Source organism: Gadus macrocephalus, chromosome 11 (genome assembly GCF_031168955.1).
Source record: "Gadus macrocephalus chromosome 11, ASM3116895v1".
NCBI classification, from domain to species: domain Eukaryota; kingdom Metazoa; phylum Chordata; class Actinopteri; order Gadiformes; family Gadidae; genus Gadus; species Gadus macrocephalus.
In genome coordinates, this window is record NC_082392.1 from 20575603 (window position 1) to 20602054 (window position 26452).

General features: G+C 42.2%; 2 protein-coding genes across 6 annotated transcripts in view; both read right to left on the bottom strand.

Annotated features, from left to right (window-relative positions):
- Positions 1–15242, bottom strand: part of LOC132467953 (2-oxoglutarate dehydrogenase complex component E1-like) — a 38185-nt gene extending 22943 nt beyond the window's left edge. The window contains exons 1-3 of one of the 4 annotated variants that reach the window (XM_060065546.1): positions 15042–15242; positions 13487–13899; positions 2568–2759 (exon numbers count right to left, since the gene is read on the bottom strand). In XM_060065546.1, coding sequence (XP_059921529.1) covers positions 2568–2759; positions 13487–13735 — 441 coding nt within the window. In that variant the 5' untranslated portion in view covers positions 13736–13899; positions 15042–15242. Of the gene's footprint in view, positions 1–2567; positions 2760–13486; positions 13900–14143; positions 14361–15041 lie in introns of those variants that run through there. The other 3 variants (XM_060065544.1, XM_060065547.1, XM_060065545.1) reach the window with 3 other exon arrangements.
- Positions 15243–17700: 2458 nt separating this feature from the next.
- adam9 (ADAM metallopeptidase domain 9) overlaps positions 17701–26452 on the bottom strand; it is a 29299-nt gene continuing 20547 nt past the window's right edge. The window contains exons 18-24 of one of the 2 annotated variants that reach the window (XM_060065549.1): positions 26302–26382; positions 25983–26088; positions 25747–25894; positions 25532–25634; positions 25252–25278; positions 24591–24655; positions 17701–21230 (exon numbers count right to left, since the gene is read on the bottom strand). In XM_060065549.1, coding sequence (XP_059921532.1) covers positions 21167–21230; positions 24591–24655; positions 25252–25278; positions 25532–25634; positions 25747–25894; positions 25983–26088; positions 26302–26382 — 594 coding nt within the window. In that variant the 3' untranslated portion in view covers positions 17701–21166. Of the gene's footprint in view, positions 21231–24590; positions 24656–25251; positions 25279–25519; positions 25635–25746; positions 25895–25982; positions 26089–26301; positions 26383–26452 lie in introns of both variants that reach the window. The other variant, XM_060065548.1, reaches the window with a different exon arrangement.

Below are 26452 nucleotides of genomic sequence, written 5' to 3' on the forward strand. Positions count from 1 at the left end.
TATCGGTATCGGTCAAAATTTTTATATCGGTGCATCCCTACTGTAAATCGATTGATGGTTTATGTTTTTAATTTTTTGAGAGAGAGAGAACATGCAACCTATGATATCAGGGACTCATCTCATACTGTAAATGAATTTATGAATAGCCTATAAATCAAATAAATGCAAATGCATGAAATAAACACCTCCACACTTGGGCCCACTCATGCTTCCCTTATGGTACGAACACACCAAACGCGTACCATACGCAGCTCATACGCCCCTAACGCAGCTAAAATGTTGCTTGACCATTTTGTGTCAAAAATGGTCCTACGTACGCAGCTACGTGCCTGTGGCTGCGCTGGATTTAGGAGTCCGAGGAAGGAAACCCAAACACCGCAGTGTTTGGGTGCATGATAGAGCTTGGATCGGGTTAGATTAAATAATCTCGGATATAAATAACAATAATCGGGTTAAATAACTTCACATGGTGTGTCTGGTGTGTTTCCAGCATTCGTAGTGTTGATCAGCAGAGAAATAGTCCGCCAAGACGTTGAGGTTGCTTAGCAACCAGAGACTCTGTCCATGCAAGTGAACGGAGCGTTCACTCTTCGTCATAACTATCAAACCAAACATCCTTCACATTCACCGAGTGAACATTATGAAAGTAAAATGCACATTTCTCGCTAAAAATGTTTCCATAAACGCATTTAATGGCGTAACTATGTTACTATTTCCACCCAGAATAAAGAAAGATGTCGGCCGTATGCTTCTGTGCAAGCGTCACTACTCTCTGCCAGTGACGTCGGGTCAAGCTCCACGCTGATTGGCTATTGCGGCTAAGTATCACGCGTATGAGCGTAAAAAGTTAAATTTTTTGAACTCCTTGCGTACGCGCGTATATGTACTCGCGTATATGTACGCGCCTATATGTACGAGCCTATATGTACGCGCCTATATGTACGCGCCTATATGTACGCGCCTCATACGCCCCTAACGCGAGTAAAATGTTGCTTTTACGCATGTAACGCATGTACGCGCCTCATACGCGCGTAAACCAATGGTTCCCTATGGAAAAATTGCAGATTTTATACGCGTGTTACGCGGGTAACGCGTTTGGTGTGGCCGTACCATTAGTCTGACAAGGTGAACCATTTCGGCCTCACACGCTACGTGGTCCTGAGTGTAGGCTACAAACACCATTAACTATTTAAAAGTCCATAAAACGCCAACATATTATTTATTTTGCTGACCGTTCATTTTTTTATCCCGACAAAAGCCTCGTAAGGAACGTTCCTCTGCGTCCGTCTCATAGATCGCACCATCATTCAATGTCTTCGTATAATGCGTCTGCATCACCTTCTCACCCATGATGGTCAGCAGCTAGTGGATATTACTGTCTCTCTAGTTAGAACTCCTCGTGTTGATATCGCTGCGTTGTATCTGTTGTAGAGACAGCGCAGCAACACCTCTACCCAAGGCCCCCCCCTGGAACCGCGGAGCGCAGGGGCCGGGAGAATAAATAGCGATTGCTAGCTCAAGCAGGCAATTAACATCAGGCAGTGTAAACGCACGCACCATAACGGGAAAGATGCGTGCATAAGACGGGCATATTTGGCAGTGTAAACGATTTCGGCCTCACACGCGATGTGGACCCGCTTACCTGGAGGGTCCACCCGACCTCCACACTCTGGGCCACTCTCTGCTCCCCCTAGTCCGACAACGTGAACCATTTCGGCCTCACACGCGACTTGCTCCATCTGCCCGCAACGTTGTCCCGCAGCCTCACAGTCTGTGAGGTGGACATATCGCATTTTGGCAGAAAATTGGTTTGGCGCTTGTCGCGGTTTGAAAAAAAATCGGCATCTTGTGGTACATTTTAAACAAGGAAATATAGCGATTTGGCATTAAACGTTGATGGAACAGTGAATAGGTTCAGTGTACAGCAAAATTGCATGACAAACTATTTTTTATATTTATTTGGCCTTTATCGCGTTTTGTAAAAGAGCTCCTCATATATAAACCATACTTTCAACCATTAAATAACATAACTTCATGCCAGCACTGTTCTGAGCACGACCCTACTACCTGACCAATAACCAATGATAGTCAATCTATAGGGATGCCCTTATTCAAACGGACACCATTTGTTTAACTGTAAATTGGGGGTCTCCCTCAAAAATGGTGCCCAAAAATAACCCATGACAGATGAAAATAAAATGTGTTACCTGTCGACCGCTTCAAGTGAAGATCTGCTGACACTGGATCTTGCTACCAGTATGTGAGTTACTAGTATAATACTGGTTGTGTAGAGCTGAGACCATACATAACATTACAGTGGTTTTAACAGGGCTATGTTTTGAATGTATTGTGAGGGAGAGAGGAGGATCACGTCATCATTAGGTTTATAAGTCCAATCATTTGGATCATTACTGAATTTAATGTTTGCCTATATGGAGATGTAGCTTGAAAGAACGTTTTTGAAAACCAGCCTACGTAACCAAGCAATTACGGTGTATATATTATACGCTCTGAAGTCCCCTTGTTTGTGTGTGCATGCATGCGTGTGTTTGTGTACGTATGTGTACCTGGTAGGCCCTGATGAGGGACTGCACCGCCAGATGGTCCTCCACTAGTTTCTCCACGTTGGGCTGGGCCCCCACCATGGGGGAGCCCTGGTGCAGGGCCGCCCCCGCTGCCGCCGTCAGCCCCAGGGGGCTCTGGTAGGCCACGCCCGGGGGGGCCCCAGCGTTGGCGTTCCGGAAGAACACGTCCCACGACTGGCCCAGACCAAACACAGAGCAGACAGAGGAACACATTAGGTCAACGAATAACTCAGACCAAACACACACACACACACTCTAATATTATAGTAGTACTGCATCATACACATGTCGGGCAGATGACGTGACGCATGATTTCTTTGTAATGAGGCATAAATGTTCATTTAAATACATTTTCCCATTAAACCATCAAATGGCAGTGTAACATATAACAGTATTTTACTTTAAAATTATGATTTTGAATGCAAAATTTGTTTTGTGTTGCTTTTGTTTGAAGGTGAACATGAAAAATGTCCTGTGGTGTGACAGTAACATTGGTGATTCAGCAAATGTAAATATTAGTTAAATAAAGCAGAGGTGTTTGGAGCAACTTATAAATGCCTTGGCATTATTTTGTTATTTTTCTAAATGCTATAAAGTACAAAAATAATATTTACAGTCAATTTAGTTTTGAAACACAAATGCTGTCCTGCGGTGTGACATAGGATATTCGATTTTTTGACTGGCAGTTACTTGGACAGCCATAGGGGTATTTTAGTCAAGCCCCCCACCAGGATATCCCCCAGAAGTTTGGATGTGCTAAGAAGTTCAAAGGTGAGTGATAATCTCTTATCAATTTGATCAATTTCATAGTTTCTGTCAGAACATGAACGTGTCCATTTATGATATTGCTGTGGTGTGACTAGGGCTGGGTATCATGGCCAAGTTCCTGAATCGATTTCGATTCTGAAGGCTTTAAATCGATTAATCACGATTCGATTCGATTCAATCCGAATCGGTTCCATCTGCTCCTAGATTGAATGATAATTTTCTTAAGTTGTAAGGAAATATTCTTTATAGGCTATCATCATTAATTCATCACTAAAATCATTAATTGTGACTCAAATCTTGTAGTTGTGACTGTTAATTAACATCCTTAGCAAGATTTTACATTCTATTCAACGTGATGGCCTGCCTAATTCATTATATTAATGAAATTATCTCCATGCAACACACTGCAAAAGAAATGTTTTTATTTTGTAGGCTACATTAATGACACTCCAGGCAACTATAAACAAAACTGCCTCCATCTTCCTAAAAGATATAAATATAACCATTGTAAAGATTATACCATTTAAGATAAAATATTCAAGTATTATAAAACTCCTTAAATTCATATTTTTTCAACATATTTACAAAAAAAAAAAAAAAAAAAAAAAAATCGATCTCATGCCCTGTGAATCGATAGCGTGAAATTTAAACGAAATCGATCCAAAATCGATTAAATCGATCTTTTTACCCAGGCCTAGATGTGACTGCTTTAGTTTGAGAAAAAATATAAATATTTTTAAAAATGAATGATATTTAGGTTTAAAACAATGAACTTATTCAGTTACTGTAATGCCCAAGGTCAGTCTTGTGTAGCAATGACTCAAAATGGCTCCAAAGGTGAAAGAGTCCTGTGGTGTGACAGCCCTGGTGTGACATAATTAAGTCAGATGACAAGCTAGATTCTCGTGTTATTTTTGAAATATTAAACATAAATATAAATCCATCTCTGTCTCTATATATATTAAACACATATTATAAATATATAAAACATAAATAAAATTTAAATTAAATATATCCGTCTCTTTCTATCTATCTATATATAAATATACATCTGTTTGAATGTGACATCATTGTTGTATGTGGTATGTTAACAGTCACTGATCATTGATCAGTGATTTTTGTCCATTTTTAGGCATGAGCAAAGAAAGGACGAAGAGGTGCCGAGAAAGGTTAGCGCAGAATGAAGCCAAATATGAGGAGATCCTTAGGGAGAGTAGAAGAAAGTAAATACTTTTATAATAGGGAAATTAAGTTGGTTAAACATTCTCTAAGACAAACACTTGTGTAGAAAAAAATGTAAAAGCTGTCTCTGTTCCATCAACAGATATCAAAAAAAGAAAGCTAAAGGAGAAATCCAACCACGAAACATAACCAGCCTCCCAAAACATAAGAGAGCAAAGCTTTGTGAGGAATGGAAGAATACAAAGACAAGGAACAGGAAGAAGAAGTTGGATCTGGCAGCCATTTTGGACATTACTCCCCCATCACCCGAAGAACATGATGAGTCCTTTAGTCCAGTTCATCTTTCTCCTGCTCATGGTTCTCTTTCCCCAATTCCAAGTCCCTCCAAAAAGGTTTATCAATCCAAGTTGACAAAAAATGAAGAGGTTTGAAAGAGAAAATAAGGAGCTAAAAGCAATGCCTGATGGCATGAAAAAAGCCAATAGTAAGATGAGGGTTCAAAAGTATTGCTGGAATAAAGCTAAGAAAGCACGTCAACCAACCATCAGACCTTCGCAGAAAAGAGCTGCGACACAAAAAAAACAGCAAGTCACCAACTTTCTTTCCAGGGATGAAAACAGCAGGCTCTTGGCAGGGAAATTGATACTGTAGGCCAGAAAAATAACAAAATGCAGCGGCGGGTTTTAACCAAAACCTTGAGTGAGCTACACTCCGAATACAACCAAGCATCTAGCGTCACACAGCAAATGTCTTACCGGCAGTTTGCTCGCTACAGGCCCAAGCACATAACAGAGGCCAGGCCAACAGATAGAAATACCTGTGCATGCTACCAGTATGAAAACATGCGCCTGCTGATTGACTCTTTGGTTTTTAAAGGCATGATTTCAACCAAAAGTCTGTCCAATCTTCCATTACTTGTAACTAAATCATTTCTACCTCCTATATTAAATATTGGCTGATTGACAGTTTGTCATTATGGTCTGATCATTTGTTCTATAAGTGATAGCTCCAGAATGTCCAATTTCTCTTGTTGTTGTTGTTACAAAAATATAATAGATTTCACTATAAATGTTCACAGAGTGTCTCATTTCGTCCTGTGGTGTGACATAACTTCAAACACTATTAAATAACTTTTGCTATGTTAACTAGCTTTAATAATTATGTTCATTTGAAAACATTGCATAATATAACCATCAAAAGAAAAAAATCAACATTTTCAAATATTTTTTCTCATTTTACACAATATTTCCACGGGAGAGAGTGATTAAAGATGGCACAAGTAAGGAATAGAATCCAAAAAGCCGTGAAAAAATACCTATGCAGAATTGTAATGATCATTTCTTAAGAATACTTCTTAGACATAAAACATACCTGATTTATATTTGAAATCAATAATATTTAACTATTTGAGTTTCATTGTAATGTTATGTCACACCGCAGAACATATTTTGTCTGGAGCTGTGAGAAAAGCTTCATAAATTACATAATGAGAAAAAAAATCTGCTAACCTCTAGCATTTTCAAAAACGACAGTATTTGAACATCACAAATTCATACAATTCTCAAGAAATTTAGAACTTTGTTTTACAAAAATGCTGTTTCACCCCCATTTGTCATCTACCCCTTAATCAAAGAAAGATTGAACAATTGATGTCAGGGATTTGCAATCTCCACAGTACAGTTAGGAAGTACACACATATTAGGAAGTACTCCTTTACATTAGAAAATAAAGGAGTGTAATGCATACCCTTTGAAATGGATAAACCAATCAGGTTTATGTTTTTTTAAAGCATCTCCTCTATTTACCCAGATTCCATTTCAACAGAGAAGAACAGGCCATAGTTTTACGTTGCTCTCAACGCTCGCCATATGACCCCAAGGACAAGAGTATACAAATCGGACAGACCCTAACCAATGTTTTATTTCCACTTCGATCACGACCAACAGCTATGTGGTAAAAGTCAGATTTGACCGAAATGCAAGCTGCTCATTGTCAGATTGTCGTTCCTCCTCATAATAACAAGCTAATTTGATAAGGCGCTCTATTAAATAAAGCCTGAATCCATTGCCAATTTCCAGTTTTCCACTTCAATGAGACCAAAGCACCATTCCCAATATTTAAAATGTTGAATCATGCTTATCAGAACTTCAACAGATTGATGTCCCTCAAAGACTTCTGATACTACTATACATATATAAAAAGGGGGAAAGGAACTCAGCAACTCAAATAACATTTCAAGATGACCCAATGATGCTCTGTGGCTCTCCACCGTCCTGCCAAAAACATAACGTAGAAGTATTACCAAAACTGCTTCCATCTCAGAAGATGATTCAAAGCAGAGAGACCCTTCCATGTGTTTCTAATCAAGCCTAGATAATTACAATGCATCATTTCCCTTTCCTGTAGGACTATGATGAAAGCTACTACTAAAGTCCAAACTTGGAGATTTGACCATAAACCCAACACTCTCCTAGTCTTCCCATCAACAGCTGGTCAGAATTACACCCATCATTATTTCAATACACTCCCTTCTCTGCCCTTTCGGTCTTCAGGAGATGGTGTTTTGTACATTCCAAACAGTGTTCTCTCCTCCAGCGTCCTATTTATGAACCATCGCCCTGTATATGACCATGTAATCCAGGCTGATGATCAATTCAAATTCAACCTCAAAAATACTTCCTCCGTCCAGTAGGGCTGAACGATTTATCGTTTTTCTGATCGAAATCGCGATTTCAGACAACGCGATCTTGGGATCGCCAAAGCCACGTTTTTTTTCGGTTTTACTGTGCGTTCACGCGTCAACGTAGAGACGCAAATCGGGCGAATTAATATAATTGTATATATACACCTGGTATACATACAATTAGGGCTGCAACAACGAATCGATAAAATCGATAAAAATCGATTACTAAATGCGTTGGCAACGAATTTGGTCGTCGATTCGTTGTGTCGCGCGATTACTAAGTTACTCATAGGCGCAGCACTGTTTACAGCCAGCCGCCGACAGGTTGGTTCAAATCACGGTTCATGCACGCGCACAGCGAGCTTTAGTGTGAGCGACCACAGCTTGTATTTTGGTCATATCTTAAAACTGGACTGTAGGCCTACATAAAAGTGTTGTACCTTCACTGTCTTTGGGTTAAAAAAAACTACTTCAACTCAGTATCCGTCTAGTCCAACCGAAAACTCTGTCAGCTGCTGCTGCTGCTGCAGACGTTGTGCAGACGGGCTCGGAGTCGGCACCGCGTGCATCAACAGTCATTCAAAGCAGCGGTAGTAATCACACAACCGGACGGTGTAGAAAGTCCCGTCAGTTAAAAATAGTAATGCAGTTTTTAAATCCATGTTAAAATCGGCAGGATATAGAGCTAGTTAACATAAAATAAATAAATAACCAATGGTCACAAACAGTGTCAAATGTGATGTGTTCAGGTCGGCTCAGTAATACGATTGATGCGTTCAAATGCAGCAGTAAAAAAAAAATAATGATTGAGATTTTGGTGAAAACTTGTTTTCCCAGTAATATAAAATAGATAGTAAAGATAGAATTATGACCTGTTTAATGTCCTATCTTGAACTATCATCATCTTATCAGCAATTAAAGCAATATTACAAGTTCTATTTCAAGGAGTCTCGAAAATGGCATAAATAGGTTTGACCGGTTAACCATGGACATCCCTTATATACATATACAAGTATATCATACGTTTTTTTTTGTGTTATCCCAGTTATGTTTTTTTAATCTTTTTATTATTTAATATTACTTTTAATAGTTCCGGGACGTTGGAGCAATAACCTGGTGTTTTTACAATTCAGTCTGCACTGTGAATTTGAAGTAATGTTCAGTTTTTTAATTAAGATGCAGCAATTCCATTTATTTTATTTTTTTTTCTATCCGATTCATCGAAAAAATAATCGACAGATTAATAGATTATTAAAATAATCGTTAGTTGCAGCCCTATATACAATATATATCACGGCCAAAAGCTGTGTGACTGTACGTCCACACCAGAAGCGACCAACGCTTTGGTCGCTCATAAAGTTTCGCTGTGAATATTTCTGTTCGCATGACGTACAATTCAATTTTGCAGACGCATTTAAAGGAGCCATATGCTTTTAGTACAGACAGCCATATCAAAGAGTGAACTCCCATAAACTTTGGCCATATTGCAGACGGTTTTGCTTGTTGGATAAAGTGCTTCGACAGCAAGTAGGACAGTGATTCCCCTCCAATATATATATATTAAAAAAACTCCTAAAATGTAATTATAACTGAGAACAAAAAAACGTTGCGTAGGCTAGTTAAAATATGTTTCACTGATCTGCATCTGCAAATCATGATCTGCACTCATTCGTCAAACAAATTGACATTGGCGCACATGGCTAATTTACATAGGAGGACAGGACTGGTTGGCTCCGCAAGAAAAATAATGGAACATATTTATCTATCTATCTAGGCCTATCTGTCTGTCTATTTATCCATCTATCAACATGTGTAGTTTTAATGTGATGTATTTTGTGTATGTCCAGTCAGACTTGTCTCCCTTGTTCTGTGTGGTCCGAATCACCTAAATGAATTCCTGACGATTTGTGTCGTTTGGTATTCATAAAGACTTGACTAGGCTATCTATCTAGACTATTTAATTTAAAATGATTCACCTCAGGCTCCGTGAATAGTGGGGAATGGAGGGATAAAAGACAAGAGATATCCCTTGTCATTTAGATTAGTTTTTGTATGTGACGATTTCAAAAACGTGTTTTGTTTAAAGCATAACTACAGGCGATTGGTTGGTTAGATTGGTGGTATGGAGAGCAAATTAAAATGATTCCCACTTAAGAACGTTCTAGATCGCAAATATTTTCTATAAATACTCCCGCTTATCATCACTTTGTATCAAAATCACTATGGATGTTGCACTCATTAACTATTGAACACAAAACAGAAAACACAGCTGTCATTATCACTGTCACTGACAGCGATATATCGTTTCACTTCTTATGACAAATGTACTCATTGCAAGTCGCTTTGGATAAAAGCGTCTGCTAAATGGTAATTTGTCAGCTGTCTATCCTCTATTAAACTGCATTATAGTGACACGTTTGTTCCGTTCATTATTCATTTGCATTATTATTGCATTATGCGTGCATTATTCCTTTGCACAACGTATTATTCCTTTGCACAACGTATCTATTTTAGATATTTGAAAACGATATCGTCCCATTCAGAGCAAGGGAGATTAGTATGATAGGATCTCGGTTACATATGTATCGCACCTATTTTACAATAATCTCAAACGTTTCATTAACTCACATACAGACCAACCAACCACGTGTGACACCTCTGCCCAGGCCAGAGCCTTTTTGTTGCGATCTCTGTAATGAAAAAGGCTCGGATCGTACAACACCGGGTGGCCAGTTACAGCCGCGATTCATTTTTCCGTTGACATTTTGTAGTCAGTAGGAACCAAAACAGTAGGTATAGGAACCAAAGTGCCGGTGTTCGGTGTTCCCTGGGATCCACACAAGCGAAGAGCGTCTACATTACGATTGGCTGTCAGTGTCTGGCCGCTGAAACGCGTCATAGTAATTTGCATAAAGTTAAACCGTTTTCAACTTTTTTTGGACGCTCTGGTCGCTCAACTTTGGCCGCTGGTAGCGTTGGTCGCTTTGGTCGCTCTTGCCCATAGAAAGTGAATGACTTCCAGCGATTTGGTAGCTCAATTCGCTTCTGGTGTGGACGTACAGTGAGCCTCCGGATGGCCGTAGGGCTGGAAGCTCTCTTCGAGGGGTTTGTTTACCGGCGTTTGTTTACCGGCGTTGTTATGGTTACCATGGTTACCGGTCTTGTGTGTTCCAACGATTTATTAGGAATCTAATAAATGGCTGTCTACTGTGCGTTCACACCAAACACGACGGGGCGACAGGATCCCATACAAAGTGAACGTATAGACGCGTAGCAGGCAAATTTTTCGCGAGAGAAAACCGGCGACAAGTTTTGATTTGTTGCGCCACACTTTCACCGTGCACAGGCGAGCGCGTTCACGTTTCGCGTGATGACAGCCAATCAGCGTTGAACAGCGTGGCCACTGAGTCACATGTGTAACGTAACAGCCAATCAGCGTGCAACCGTCAAACTTGGTGCAGTTCAGTCCGGGGTGAACTGCAGCATGGAGGAGAAAGTGAATGTTGCCGTTTACGACTCCCGGAGCTCTATAATATAATAGTATGTAATATAATATTTGTATATATAATATCACGGCCAAAAGCTCTGTGCGCCTCCGGATGGCCGTAGCGCGGGGAGCTCTCATAGGGATTGGGCTTCTCTGGGTTTGTTTACCGGCGTTGCTTTGTTTCCGGTCTTGTGTGTTCCAACGGTTTATTAGGTAGGCCTATCTAATAAATCTCTGTCTATTCAATACTTCATTCACTGCCTCTTCCATGGTCATTACAATATTATGAATGGACTGCGTTGGGTTCTCCGACGTCTCTCCCTTTGTTGTTATACTCTAATGCACGAATTAACTAAAAGAGCCATCTTTGACTGTCTTAAAAAAAAAAAGTACATGGAAAAAGTACTTTTCTAAGTTAGGACAGTCAAAGATGGCTCTTTTAGTTCTTCAGTTGTAACAACTGCAGTTGGTCAAGGACTTTAGTACATGCATGTTTCTTAATAAATACATTTGAAATCAATTCTTTACTTTAGTTTTCATTCTTACATTAGAGTAATGGCATGTAATGTTTTAATGGTATGATGTCATGTTTGTAAATATTAATGTACATTGTTAATATTGCACTGAAGCTTGATTTGAAGAAAATCGTGAAGAAAATCGAAATCGCAATATCTGCCAGAAAAATCGCAATTCGATCTTTTCCTGAAATCGTTCAGCCCTACCGTCCAGCCTAAAGGGGGCCGCTAGACTTCAAGGTTTACCTAATCAAAACCAAAGATTAGCCTTCAGACATGACTGCTTTATTAGGATCTTACTCAGCAGTTCCGTGTTACATGTTGTTGTGCTTTCAATTTGCTGTGGGGGCAGAGGAGGATATGTGGAGAAATTAGTTTTCGCCAAAATAATAAAATCAACATTGATGCATTAAGTGTCAAGTGTGTTTAGGAATTTATCCTTCATTATAAGTCGAAGTGAAAATCATACAGACAATGTCTTTCTTAATTTAATGCATAGCATTGCAAATGCAAAGGTTCGAGCAGGACAAAATGCAAGATGTATGTAAATTATTCCTTCAGGGTTTGATTGGTGACCATTAATGAGAACTTAGAGAATGTTAGGGGACTATATTATTTGAATAAAAGCAAGTGAACTTTATTTTTTGGTAAATCAACTGTTCAATACTAGGAGACGCAAGACGAAGAAAAGACAAAAACAATTGCATTGTGTTGTTTTTTACTATGACCTAGAGATTACCCTGTTTAAACCAAAGGGAATGTACTACAGACCTTTTCCTAGCCGGGCAGAGGCAAACACGTGAGTCCCTGGATGAGGAATGCTGTGAATCACTCCCAGCCCCATCGGCAGCTCTGAACCTGTTTGTGGCCAGTTGGTTTACAAGTTGGGTACACTCACAAGTCAGGCTCTAAACACTCCTCAACTAAGGACTGAGTAAAAATAGAATCGGCCTTCGAGGTCTTTAGGATTGCCCTTGATATCGGGGCGGCGACAGGTAGAAGTCATGTGTGCTTGCCGACACTGACACACAAACACGTCTTTCATGTCCTGGGAATCAAATATTTAAACTAAGTCACTTGACGGCCATTCAAAAAACTACGTTGCGTTTAGAAATAACCAGAAGATTGGTAGGCGGCGAGGTCTCATTATTGAGTTTACTCTCCCCTCCATTGTCACTCTATCACTTCTACCAGCAGAGGTAACAGCCAAGCGTCAAGTACACTTGCATTCAGCAAATTAACAATGATCAATATACAAAAGAAACATGTCACCCACCATACACCATACACCATACCATACACTATACCCATGTCAAAAATGTGTGGAGGCATCATCTGAATTTGTATTAAGAAGTGCATACGTTCAAAAGGCTGCATTAATAATGCAGAATTTGGTTTGTATTGATTTGCAAAGCGCTAACATTACTCTGGACACATTCTCAAACATGAAGAAAAACAAAACTCATGTAGGCTGCATGGAAACTGTCTTTAGTATCCTGGCGTTCCTTGGAGCTCTCATGATTAAGAGTTACTCAGACAGAGGGGCCTCACCGCCCCCACCCATTGCTTAAGTTGTATTATTTTAGTATTATTGTTAAAGCAAGTTTCTTGGAACATTTTTGAAATTATTTCTCATAATTTTGTACAATTGTATTATTGGCACCTCCATACATTCTTTAAATGCAAATCTAATTAAATGAGCTAAATGATAGGTTTTGAAAGGTTGATGGTTCTTTTAATCCCTTTTGACAACTATAGTAGCGGATTTCCTATTGCACTAGTAGTAGTGATTATCGTAGTTATTGTACAACCCTAACCTGAACTGGCAGGTAATTTACCAAGTTAATTACAATGGAAAAAAACATACCGGTAACTGTAATAAAAAAAATATTATTATTATTGAATAGAAAGATTAAAGCTGGCGGCATATGGGCGCCATTTTCCGGTTGGATAGGATCCAACAACTAGCATCTCTAATTATAGCAAGGTCAGCTGTCAATGGCCTTTCTGTTCTTTACGACACACGCACACACACACACACACACACGCACGCACGCACGCACGCACGCACGCACGCACGCACGCACGCACGCACGCACGCACGCACCAATTTAATGACAGCTTTAGTGACACTGGTGATCATTCACTCCTGTGAACTCATGCGCTGCCTTACTATCCTTGGATGGGAGGAGGATCCATCTCTACAGTCCATAATCACATCAGGGGGCAGGACAGCAGTCCGCCACGCCACCCCGCACTCCCTTACCTTGTGCACACTCTTGGGGTCCTCCATCCAGGCGAAGTACATCTCCTCCACGTAGTTTGAGCTCGTCCCGTTGAGGAACGGCTCCGAGGCCACCGGCGCCGTGTAGCACCTGATTGGCTGAAACGTCCGTGTGCCACCGGTAGTGGCGGCGGCAGCCATGTTTGTGCGCGGCTGGCCAGCCGTCTGGGCCGCCGCCTGAGAGGCGGTGAGCGGCCGTAGCCGCGCCGCGCAAGTCCTTAAACGGTGCATCAAGCAGTCCTGAAGCTCACAGCACCGAACACACACAGCCCTGGGGCTCAGCCAGGAACCAGTCCACTACAGGGCCTCAGCAGGAAGCACGGGGGACGCTCCCACAGGAAGGGCTGTTCAGATCGTACGTCCACACTCGAACCGGCACGGTGTCCTTCCGTCCACTGGGAGGAAGGAGAACAGAAGGTGGGTGAAGAGGAGGAAGACATTCTGAGTGTAAAACAAGTGACTAAAATAGAAGGTGGAAGAATTCGGAACAACAGATGGGGCAACGTTGAGTCAGTAGATATTAGGGTATGTGTAGGGTACGGTTAACTATTAACAGACTACATGGACGAGAAGAGCAACGTATGCAACCTTATGCTGCATTTGGATTTGTCTGATTCTGAACTAAAAGTGGTTGCCTACCTTTACTTAATTTGCATATGTCAAAAAAGTCCCAAGGGTAATTGAAAAACTTAAGAAGCACCGGTTGATTGGATGATTAATTGACAATTCCGTACTCAACAACAGCACTCGTGGTAACAACACATTTTAACACAAATTAAATAAATAGTGCAGGAAAAAAACACATTTTGTCTGGCTATTTTCCCAGACAGCCTTTTTCTCGATAGATTCTCCTGTGTTTTGACCTTGTTGAATCTCTGAGCAGAACATTCTCAGAGCCCTGGCGGCCAGAGACCCGCCCACTGACGATTATCGACCACCTCATTGGCTGGCTAACAAAACCCCGCCCGGACCACGACTATCTTCCATAGAGCCAGAGAACTGTCATTCATTTTGTCCTTAACCGAAACATGGATACTGTAAAATGTTTCCTCGACTGTCAAAACAACGCATTTACACATTCGTTACAAAAGTTTGGTCAAAGCTGATGGAGCAATGCACATCTCAACACGTTGTCTAATCCGTTGCACTGTCGATTAGAGGTCAACCCTTCACGTTGTGTTATGTAATGTCTCCGCTAAAGCGCTTAGTTATGACTTTCCTGTAGGTGCCGTTAGCCAGTGCAGCTAGCCACTACGTGCTTGCAGGGTAGCGTTAAGATATGAGTTATTATTATTATTATTATTAGAATCGCATAGGCCTACGTGAATCTGAAAAAAACAGGCACGTTTGATTAAAGCCCACCCGAGTCGGTATAAAACATAGCTACACCGATAACCCACACACCGCTGGCTAGGACGACATTGGCTAGCTAGCCACGGCTCGCCATGACCCAACAGGCAACGGTCCCTTTCCAGTAAGTTCCGCTTTAAGATCCAACGTAGGAACACTATCCAAATGAAACAAGACACACACTCACCCTGTCAGTTAGCAGACGCGTTAGAATCTTAAACCACCGCCACTTGTTTATTGACCAGCAGCAAGCCCCGTGTCATCCGGTACCCTCGGCTCTCTGCCCTCTGCTACTTCTCCCGGTAAAATGACAGCAGGCCTTGATCCGTACAGCAGCAGCACCACCCGATACCGGAACGAGGTCTACACGGAAACGACCGAGCGACGCGATGACGTCATCCGATACCGGAACGAGGTTCACACGGAAACGACCGAGCGACGCGATGACGTCACCGCGCCAAGGAGCAGATGATAATAATAATAATAATAATAATAGATTCAATTTATGTAGCGCTTTTCTTACACTCAAAGCGCTTTACATAGGGGCACAAAAATAGATAAACAAGAAAAAAGTTTGAGTTGATGGGGCTATAGGGATAGTGAGTGATCTAGGGGTAGGCAGAGGAGAAGAGATGAGTCTTGAGGCGGGACTGGAAGATGGTGAGGGACTCAGAGTCACGAATATGTTGGGGGAGGGAGTTCCAGAGCCTGGGAGATGTCCTGGAGAAGGCTCTGTCACCAAGGCTGTGGAGTTTTGATGTGTGGGTGGAGAGGAGACCGGCTGAGGAGGATCTGAGGGCCCGGGGGGGTTGGTAGAAGGAGAGAAGGTCAGAGAGATATGGGGGGGGGCATATGTTGGAGGGCTTTGTAGGTGAGGACCAGGAGTTTGTAGTGGATCCGATGTGAGATGGGGAGCCAGTGGAGATTCTTGAAGACTGGGGTGATGTGGTGCCACACTTTAGTGTGAGTGAGGAGACGGGCTGCTGCATTCTGGACCAGTTGGAGTCTGATGATGGAGGTGGTGGAGATGCCGGCGAGGAGTGAATTGCAATAATCAAGGCGGGAGGAGATGAAGGCATGGATGAGTCTTTCTGCAGCGTGGGGTGTGAGGGAGGATCTGATCTTTGCAATATTACGGAGGTGATAGAAGGAGGTTTTGACAGTGTGGCGGATGTGGGGTTCAAGGGAGAGGGTGGAATCAAAGATTACGCCAAGGTTGCGGGCCTGGGGGGAGGGGGAGACCGTGGTGCCGTCGATAGTGAGTGTGGGGGGGTTTGCGAGTTTACTGAGGGTGGATTTGGAGCCAATGAGGAGGAGTTCAGTTTTGTTGCTGTTAAGTTTCAGGAAGTTATTTTGCATCCAGAAAGTGAGTGAAGACAGGCAGGATTCAATGTGGGAGAGGGGGGGTTGTGGGGGGATTTGGTGCTGAGGTAAATCTGGGTGTCGTCGGCGTAGCAGTGGAAGTCCATGGAGAAATGGCGGAATAACTGATCAAGGGGGAGGAGGTAAATGATGAAGGGGAGGGGGCCAAGTACAGAACCTTGGTGAACGCCTTGTGTGACGGTGGCTGTGGCAGATGTGTGGTTGTGGAGGGAGATGAAGCGACCTGTCGGAGAGGTAGGAGCGAAGCCAGCTGAGTGCAGTTATGATGATGTGCAGGTGCAGGTGATGCTTCAACATCCAGGAATCATAACGTATAGCAGTGTGTGACGTATGCTTTACATCTACATCCACATCGAAGGTATTTCTAAATAGTAAATTATATGCCTAGATATCGACATAAGTATATTCATCTCTATGTTTCTCTGTATTTAGATTTCTCTATATTTAGATTTGTGTATACATTTTATTATTTAGTCCATACCATGTGGTACACCATGTGGTACATTCTCTCGGTGATAGACCACACATCAAGAGCAAAGACAATGTTAAATCAGTCAACCTTTGTGTAGATAAATAAAATCAAAACACTAGATAAAATGGTCAACACAGATTGCAAATGAAAGTACATTTTCTTACATGACAACTGCATCAAAATATGGAGCAATTATTGACCTCAAGCCCTCAACCAGATAATGGGATCTCCCCAGAAAGCATATGAACCTCCTCTCCTCCTCGTGCAGGTTTTCCTGTGCAATGGAGACCTCGAGACCTGACCTTTGACCTCTCCTGGTCAGAGAATGCCCTACTCGTGGTCCATGAAGTGGTGTCCTCCTCAGCTGATAGGCCATTCCACCATAACGGGACACTGAATGTGTTGACTTGTATGCTTGTTTATTCTTGGTAGGGGTCATGGGCGGAGGGGGGCATCTTACTCCAGCTGACTAGAAGCATTAAAAAGGGCGTTCCACTGTATGCCAGTCCACAGGGTTCCCCCAACATATGTATTTACTTTTTTTCACTAACATCTAGCCTTCAACTTTGAGCACAGGTGATTGCAAAAAATGTAAAACTGCCGTATGGTTTAGGTATCCGGGAATAAGTATCCTGTCAATCAAACAAAGCAGTGTTTACCCAAGGTCACTAGTTTTTCTAGACGTTATACTAGCAGTCACAAACACATCCCCATGAAGGCCACATTCAGCCAACTGCCTGATGGTAAGAAGGTCCTGTGTTCCAACCTTAGTGGGATTCTTAGTTATTTTCACCTTTAAAGGGCATTTATCAAGCAAAACAGGGCATCCGATATTGGTGAGCATATAAAATAAAAATTTGAATTGCAGCAAAGGCGTTACAATCTGCAACGCCTGCCCTGAAATGACTTGCTGCCTTGATTTGGCCCTGCGGCAGAATGCTTGCTGCTGCATGCTGGAAGGAGATAAATGAAGAAATAGATACTAGTACAGTACTGTGGTTATAGTTTAATTTACAATCATTCTCCATATGACGCATTCAAAGTAGCGGAAAACAGGATGTGTACCATAATATATCATATAGCTGTTTTTTATGTTGAATTATTCTACAATTTTATTAAATGTCTATTGTGTCACGTGAGTGTATTTAGCCATGGAAATGCACAACATTGGACCAGAACCTTGTAATTAGGAAATTACCTCTATAAATGTATTTATTGTTATAACTAGGCTATAGATACCAGTGTCCTCTGTCTGTCTATCTACATATATATCGTTTATTGTTCTGTTTAAGCAATATAGTGTGGCTGTACCTGATGAGTTAAGATGATCTAAAAGAGTGAAACATCGAAAGGTTAAGTTATTATTTGAAAGTACGATGATTAGTTGACCCAGGATGTAAATATGATAACTTTTTTGAAAAATGAAGAAAAGTTATTACTTATGATGTACGAGTTAGGTTTGGATACAACATGAGAAATTACCATGTTGTATCAGACTATTACCATAACCTAGGTTATGGTAATAGTCTGGGGGGGTTTCATGAATCATTTTGGATGAGACAGATTGGTGAACACAAGTGCTAAATATATAATTTTTTCACAGGATTTGTTAGGTATTTCAGGATCGTAAACACAAATGAATGCCAACAAAATATAGACAAATACAAAAACTTGATAGTACAACAGTATACATGTTTTATAGCACATGTTTCTCATTTAAATGATGTGACTGAATGACTGTTCTGCATGGCAGTGTGAGTATGTAGCATAGTGACTCTCAGAATCAGGGCTCAATTTTAATCATACCATTTGGAAGTAATACATTTAATAGATTATGAACATACATATATCTAGGTCAATGGTATGGTTGAATACCAGAGCCATGTGTAGACACCTCGTTGTGGTTGCAGGGGGGGGCGTCTGTTTCTAGGGTAATTCTTTGACATCTACAGTTGAAACTTGGGGGGCTGTGCATTTTATTTTTATTAACAGCCCCATCAAACACCCGGCTTTATAATGATTATTACAATTAAAATAAGAACCACAGTAATATATAAAGCTGCTTTTTCATTTGTGTTCATTACAATAGAAGAATCAAACCAAATCTCACCAGTAAATATAAATAAAAAAGCTATAAAAATAGAAAATGAGTGCGATAGAGGGTTTCTGGGTCAGTGTGGTGGTTCAGGTCTTTATGGCTAATAAGGTCAAGTCTTACAACCTAACCGATTGTCATTATGTGCCTGGGGGCTTTTAATTTAATTTCAGAAAAATAGTTAATGAATTCAGTTTATGATTGAAGCAGGACATTCAATGGCAAAAAAGGTCGATTTAGGATAACATTACATTTATCTTGCAGTCACACACACTCAACTTGCAAGTCATTGTAAATGAATGAGTCATTTGATGAAAGGTTTATATTCTATCAAAGAATAAAATGATGAAATTGAAACTAGGGAAAAATCGATTGGAGTTGTGGACAACAACTTCACTGTCTTCCCATTTGGTTTCTGCTAGGACTCATCTTTTCCTATGGCACACAAACTGTTGACATCCAACTCATTACACTGAGGAGTACTGCGCAAAATATTGAAACACTCGTAAAATAGTATACCACAAATGGTCAGTTTCATGTGCAAAACCACAGCAAAGTAATAAAACAGCAAAAATAAAAACGGACAAACAATGTAAAGGTTATCTAGATCTACACAGTGTATACACCTTTAGCCCAGGTAATTGTCTATGAATGTACCAGTGTTTGTGAAGCAGAGCACCAACTCACTTAGCCTAACCTCCGTCTTGCAAAATAAAAATAAAAATAAAAAAACCTGTACGAATTAAATTGGCTGCTCATTAATAGTAGCCTTACTTCAATAGATTAGAATATGCCAAAATATTATACTTTTTAGCTCCTGGATTTCCCAAGGATCTTGGCACCGCACTACGTCAACGGACGACTACAGCTGCTGCACTTCTCCATTGGCCCTTGTGGCCTAGCCGGGTCAAACCGCGGCCTGTTGATTTGCGTTTCCATTATGGGTTTAAACCTGCAGTGGTGCCCCAGATGGACCACCTCTGGAGTCGGACCGGAGCCATGCTCATCGTTCAGGTACGACTCAGTGTCAACATTAAGTAACATTTCAGCCATCAGACTCTAGTCTACTGAACAGATTCAGGGTCAGTTTCATTCAGCAGTTTTGGCGAGTTGGTGTCATGGTTGACCACCATGACACCAGCGGGGCAGACAGATAAACATCCTCCCCTCAGGACAAGCGTGTGGTCAGTTAAAGACATACCTTTGAGCGGTTTGCCCCGTGTAATGGAGATGCAAATCCCAGCTGTTCTGGGCTGACGCGCCCAGATTCAAGCCAAGTCAGCACATGAGTATAGGTAAGGGTCACTGGTTTATTTGCGAGCTAAGCAGGGTCTACCCTGGTATGGGGCACCGGTGAGTGCTGGTGGAGGTGTTGGGAGAGCCAGTAGGGGGGGCTCAACCTTCTTTCCTTTATAATAAATGCCGCAGGCCAGAGATTGGATTTTAACCGTGCAGTCTTTCAAACAAGACATTAAATCGAGGCCCCCATCCCGCATGGCAAGAGATGCTCGCTAAGCCTCGATATCCAAGAAAAATTCCCAAACAGACTCTGGTACTCGTAGGTCAGTCATTTGATGGTGAGCATTCTGGCTCAACCTGCCAATTACCCAGGTGATGGTTAGGGTTTAGTCCTTACCTTAGCATGACACTACTTAAAAGGTGCTGTATGCAAGAGAATACGACTAGGATTGATGTGTGAGAGTGCAAGAGGAGGTCTGGCTGCGTGACGTTAGTGGTTTGCGTGACTGCTCGATAGTGTCTCTCAGGCAAACTGCCCAGAAGACATTTATACACGACGCTGATTTAGAACAGGGTTCCCGCTCCAGTGATAAGCTTCAGGTGTAGACCTATAAATGATTAACTCAACTAAAATGCATTAGAAATGATAAAGATAAGAAAAGACCCACCATAAGCCGTTCATGTACCTCAACTAAAGAAAAAACAAAGAAAGCGTCAATGTGCCCATGGTCTATTTAACACAGTATATAATGGTTTGTACAATTTGAAGAGATCAAGCACCGGACAAGCAGGGTAGTCCGAATCAAGCACACCAAAAGCTGATCATTCGTGTGAGCCGTTGCTGGGGGGCAGGGGCGGGGGAGGGGGGGGGTCACATCTGCGGTGCGTAACAGTCCTGTGACGTTGCTGAGCAGAAAGGGAAGTGCAATCACTCAGCAGCAGTGGTTGTTAATATGCCGTGGCAACAGTAAGGAGGGAATCGAAAGAAAGAAAGTTGTGTCGAACAGAAAGTATTTTTTCTGTTCGTAGACTGTAAGTTTCCCCGGTAAGTTGCCAGTGAATGTTGACCAGTCAGAAGCCTACTGGTTTGTGAGGAAGTGTTGCATGTTTCATCCCCCATTGGCTAGACTGGGGGAGGCGGGGCAGATCTTTGAGGCACTAGATATTGGCTGGCAGCTGTTGGTTTCCTGTTGGACACAAAAGACAAAGAGAGAAAGTAAGGAGAGGCTGAAGTGTGTAAAGTGTGAACCCAACTGTGTAACATAATGGGCCCCATACACTGTGTGTGATTCGAGCTCTATATCTATATAATATAATATTAATAATAATAATAATAATATTATTATTATTATTATACAATATATATTATTATGTGAATTGATACAAGTCCACCAGTGGCAGCATTGTACTTTGAAAGTTGGTGGGCAGCATGTCTTGGACTACAAGGGCAGAAGGAAAGGATGCAAAATTAGTCAAATCAGGCCCACTCTTGATTTGTAAAACTAAATAAGAAAATCTGAGCCTATTTTTGCCCTCAATGACTGAAGCTATTGGTTGTCATTTGGCTATGCTTATTTTCAGCTACAATCGTTTTAAGAAAAATAAAGACAATACCAAAAGTGATGCCAATTAAAATGCATCATGCTCTGAATTAGAGATGTCCGATATTATCGGCCCACCGATATTATCGGCCCGATATTAGCATAAAAATGTAATATCGGTCAATATCGGTATCGGATTTTTTTTGCCTTAAAACCGATAAAATATATATATATATATATTTTTTTTTTTATTTATAGCTCAAATAAATGTTTTCAAAATTGTGCAGTACAGTGCACATTGTAATTGACTCATATTTGTGCATTTATTCAATTAAGGTTATTGAGTTTTAGTTAAAGAAACATACTGCTATGTTGCACATAGTTGTTCAGGTACAATGTTTTATCATTTGTGAAGTCAAGTTTGCCCTATTTGTTGTGGGCATTGTCAAGATTATCTCAGGGAGAGTGTAATCCAAACTGTTGTCTGAGACCATTAAAAAAAATAAAATAAACATGGCACTTTTCCAAATATCGACATCGGTATCGGCTGATATCGGAATCGAAAATTTAGAGTTGGACAATATCGCATATCGGATATCGGCAAAAAAGCCAATATCGGACATCCCTACTCTGAATCATTCACTAACATCCTTTCCACAATATCAAACAGAAAGGTCAGAGTAGCAAATAATTTAAGGAACAAGAACATTATTTCACCACTATTGTGTGGATGCAAATGTGGATGTTAATGGATGTTTCAGAATGTTGGTCATGGTGTTAAGCCAATTAAGATTGAGGGACGTCATTTATAGATCAAGTCAACCCTCCTCGCGGGCTCCACAGCTCGGCCGCGGGCAGCTGGGCTGCGGGCTCCGCAGCCCGGCTGCAGGCTCCGCAGCCTGGCCACAGGTAGCCCTGCCCGGCCGCGGGCTACGGAAACGTCAATATAAGCGAACAGAGCCGCACTATACCGCAACGAACAGTAGCGTACCGCGCGGTGGAAACGAGGCATTCGACTGAGTGTGTTCGTTGGTTCTCGTAGCATTGAGGGGATAACCCCTCCCTGCTTATCCCTGCTTATTGTTTCATAGCGCAACCAGGGCTTCAGCCTATTAGTGAATAGGCTAAGGGATCCAGATCCCTTAGCTAGTCACACCCACTCAGAGGAGGACTTTCCACCTCGCTCCCATTGAACCCCATGTTATTCACCGGCCACCAACACTTTTGGGGAAATGAATGGAAGTCAATGGAGGCTGAGGGAGGAACGTCCTCCCTGAAGTAATTGTCAAAAGACGATAGGGGGTGCTACGAACATAACATATACAAAGGCATTAAAGTAGTCCTATTAAAGGGCATTAATTCATTAAAGTAGTCCTGACAATCTACATTTTTTACATAACAATGTTAAGGAGGATCTTCCTCCCTCTCCTCACTGGAGAAGCCTCCTGGTATTTATATAATATTATATCTAGTAACACGGCCGAAAGCTATGTGCGCCTCGGATGATATTATGAATCGTAAAGACTGCGTCTGATGTCTCTGGTACTTCCACAACAAGTGGAGAAGACTTGTAGTGGGGGTTATCCTGGCCATGGTTGATAAGAATTGGGGAAAAATAACTTTGGCCTTGACCCTCTGAAGTCCATATTGAACCGCGACATGGAGGAGAAAGGGATTGTAATCCTGGAGCTGAGCTGCCGGACTGCCGCTGAGCTCCCCCCGCCGGAGCTGCCGGACTATGGAAAGCCAAGAGTGCCACTAGATTGGCGCGGCCGGAATCCGCACGGTTTAGCCCTCATGCCGTGCCAATATGGCCGGATTGTGGCACTCTTGGCTTTCCATACAAGAGCTTCGGCGGCAGTCCGGCGGGGGGAGCTCGGCGGCAGTCCGGCAGCTCCGGAGGGGGGGAGCTCGGCGGTGTCACACCAAAATTGTACCGGGAGGCGAAAATTGTACCGCCTACGTAATCTGCATTTGAAACATTACGTCATTGTTTGACGCGATTGTCCGTTGCCAGGCAGGTTTCAAAAAACATTCGCGCTCATGTTGCCAAAGACGAAATAACATAATACAGATAACACTTGTTTTTACTTTATTTTTGTATTGTATTGAATTTAGCTAGTAAACTGAGTGTATAAAGTGTATCATAGGGTTAGCTAGCTTTTGTTAATACACTCAGTTTACTAGATAAATGCGATTAAAGATTTAAATACAATACAAATATAAATTTAGCAACGCTAATAAATGTAATTTGTAAAATAATTGTCATCTGTTTAATGTTATTTTGTCTTGTGACGCTCGCCTCGTTGTCAGGCAACGTTCGACGCGATCGTCCGTTGCTAGGCAACGTTCGACGCGATCTGCGTCTGACGCGATCTGCGTCTGACGCGATCTGCGTCTGACGCGTCTGTTGCCAGGCAGGATTGGAATTTCGATCGCAGATTACGTAGGTGGTACAATTTTCGCCCCCGGTACAATTTTGGTGTGACAGCGGCAGTCTGGCAGCTCCGGTGGAGAAAGGGATTATACTCCTGGAGCTTAGCTGCCGGACTGCCGCCAAGAGGTCTGGCAGCTCCGCCGGACTCCCTGCCACGCGGCAAACTGACAAATTAGACAAGCGCTGGTCAACTTAGCTATGCTCTGATTGGAGGGGGGTGGGGAAGTGGGAGGTAATATTCAAATGTGCCCCCTTCCTACGTAGGAGGAGGTGCTGAAACTGACTCGCTCGTTTGGTAACTACAGGCGGGGTACTTCAGAAATGCATGTCAAAAAATCATGTACAGACTTTTTTCAAAGTTTGTTTGCGTGTGGGAGCACCGGAGACCCAAAACAAAAAAGAAAAGTGTTGTTTTCATAATATGTCCCCTTTAAACATTTCTGGAGCTTTATAGGTTAAACTGGCTATGTAAAGCTCACTGTATGAAGCTAACTTGGTGAAGCTAACTGTGTGAACTGTGATCTAATGGCCGGAGCTGGCTTTATAAGCAGTATTGTGTTGGTTCTTACTGAAGAGGAGGAGGTGGTCTCATTGCATAGGATGGAACTGAAGCGGTCCTATTGGTCTGCACCACCTGATGACACACACACACACACACACACACACACACACGGAAGACATGAAAAGCAGTAGGTTTGTAAGACTATGAGCATGTTTACATGCACACAGGAAAGCCGATCTAACCAGCCATGTAAACACAGAGGTAATCCCATCTTTATCAAATGTTAATTACATGTTAGGCCTGGAAAAATGTTTTAGGACCTTATACCCACACGCAAAAACACACATATACAATGTTGTGTTTACACATGGTATTCTTTTGATGGCTCGCCGTTCAACACACTTTCAGACCAACGAGGAGACTTCTGTCGGGAAATGTCTTGTTTTGTGTTCATCAGTTTGTCATCAGTATCCTCAATGTTGCGATTTGACACAAGAATGTAAGTAAACCCGACACAATTACCCCACAAGAACTAGTGATCTGTGGCTTGTCCCATTACGGGGTCATTACCATATCATTGTTCAGTTAATTAATGGCCTTGTTATTGCAATAATATATCACTCCCTCCCCTGGATAACAACCATAACCTGCTTTCACTATAGATACACATAATGTCTTTGCAGAACAAGGCTGAAATACGCATTACAGATAGAGAAGAGGAGAGTCACCTTTTCTTCTTGGAGCAGAGCTTGATGCTTTACAGAAGGAAAACGTGAGAAAGAGAGTAAACATCACCTTCAGCATCAACAATGACACGACATGAACATGTACAATAAATAGAGTTGACAGCTAAGGTCACATTCAAAACAAATTCAAGGAATGCAAACACCTTGAGGCGTCATTCAACTTCCTTTAGTGTTCAATAAAGATCGTAGAGAGTAAAATGTTTGGTTCTATGAACCGTAAGCACAGGAAACAAAGCGGAAAGGTTCTAACCTGGAAACTCACCCCGTCCCTCGCGACACTGTTAGGGTTAGGGCGGGTAACAGCAGGGGGCGGTCCTCTGGGAGGTGGCACTCTGCTGGAATTGGCTGGAGATCTGCTGTCCGCCCTGGCGACAAGAAGTAGAAATGAGAAGGCAGGAAGGAAGCGAACAGCGGAGTACGCCTCTAAAGAACCGCCTGGGTAAAACCAGGATCGGGATTCTGTAGGCGTGGACTCACTCGTATCCCTGCGACCGCTTCCTGCGCCCCAGGCCCACGCGCCTCAGGAGTTCGTTCCTGCGCAGGTACGCAAACGCCCCCACGGCCAGGAGAGGAAGCACCAGGAAGAAGAAGACCAGCATGCCGTCCCTCACCGAGGTGTCCTTATCTAGAGACACATGTCAGGGGTTGGGGATACTTAAGAGTGAATGTGGACCTTGTGGAGGTGTGGAGAGGCCGGCCGGAGCTGCACCCACCATTCCATGTGGGCCCGCTGTCCACGCTGCCGCCGTAACCCCTGACCTCACAGTGGGGCGGAGCCCAGCCCTCTGAGCAGTGACAGTTCTTATTACTGTTACACACCTGGTTGAGAGAGTCAGACAGAGAGAGAGGGAGAGACGGGTAGACAAACTAATTGAAACATTTTAATATTAATAATGGGATGGGGCTTGGAGACAAGGAACACAGCAGGCGCATCATGTTTATAATCATCCAATCACCAAGCACTACAGTCCTGAAACTCAAAGGGAAATGAAAGAATCATCATACAGACAAACAAATCGGATGCAGTCTCACCCCGTGTCCATGACATTTAGTCGCCACGTCACAGTCGTAGTTGAGGACATCAGCACTGCGGCACTCAAAGTTCATACAAACCTGTTAAAAATAAACGCAACTATCATTAACATAAATAAAGTGGTGGATTAAGTCTAAATTAGCAAATTTA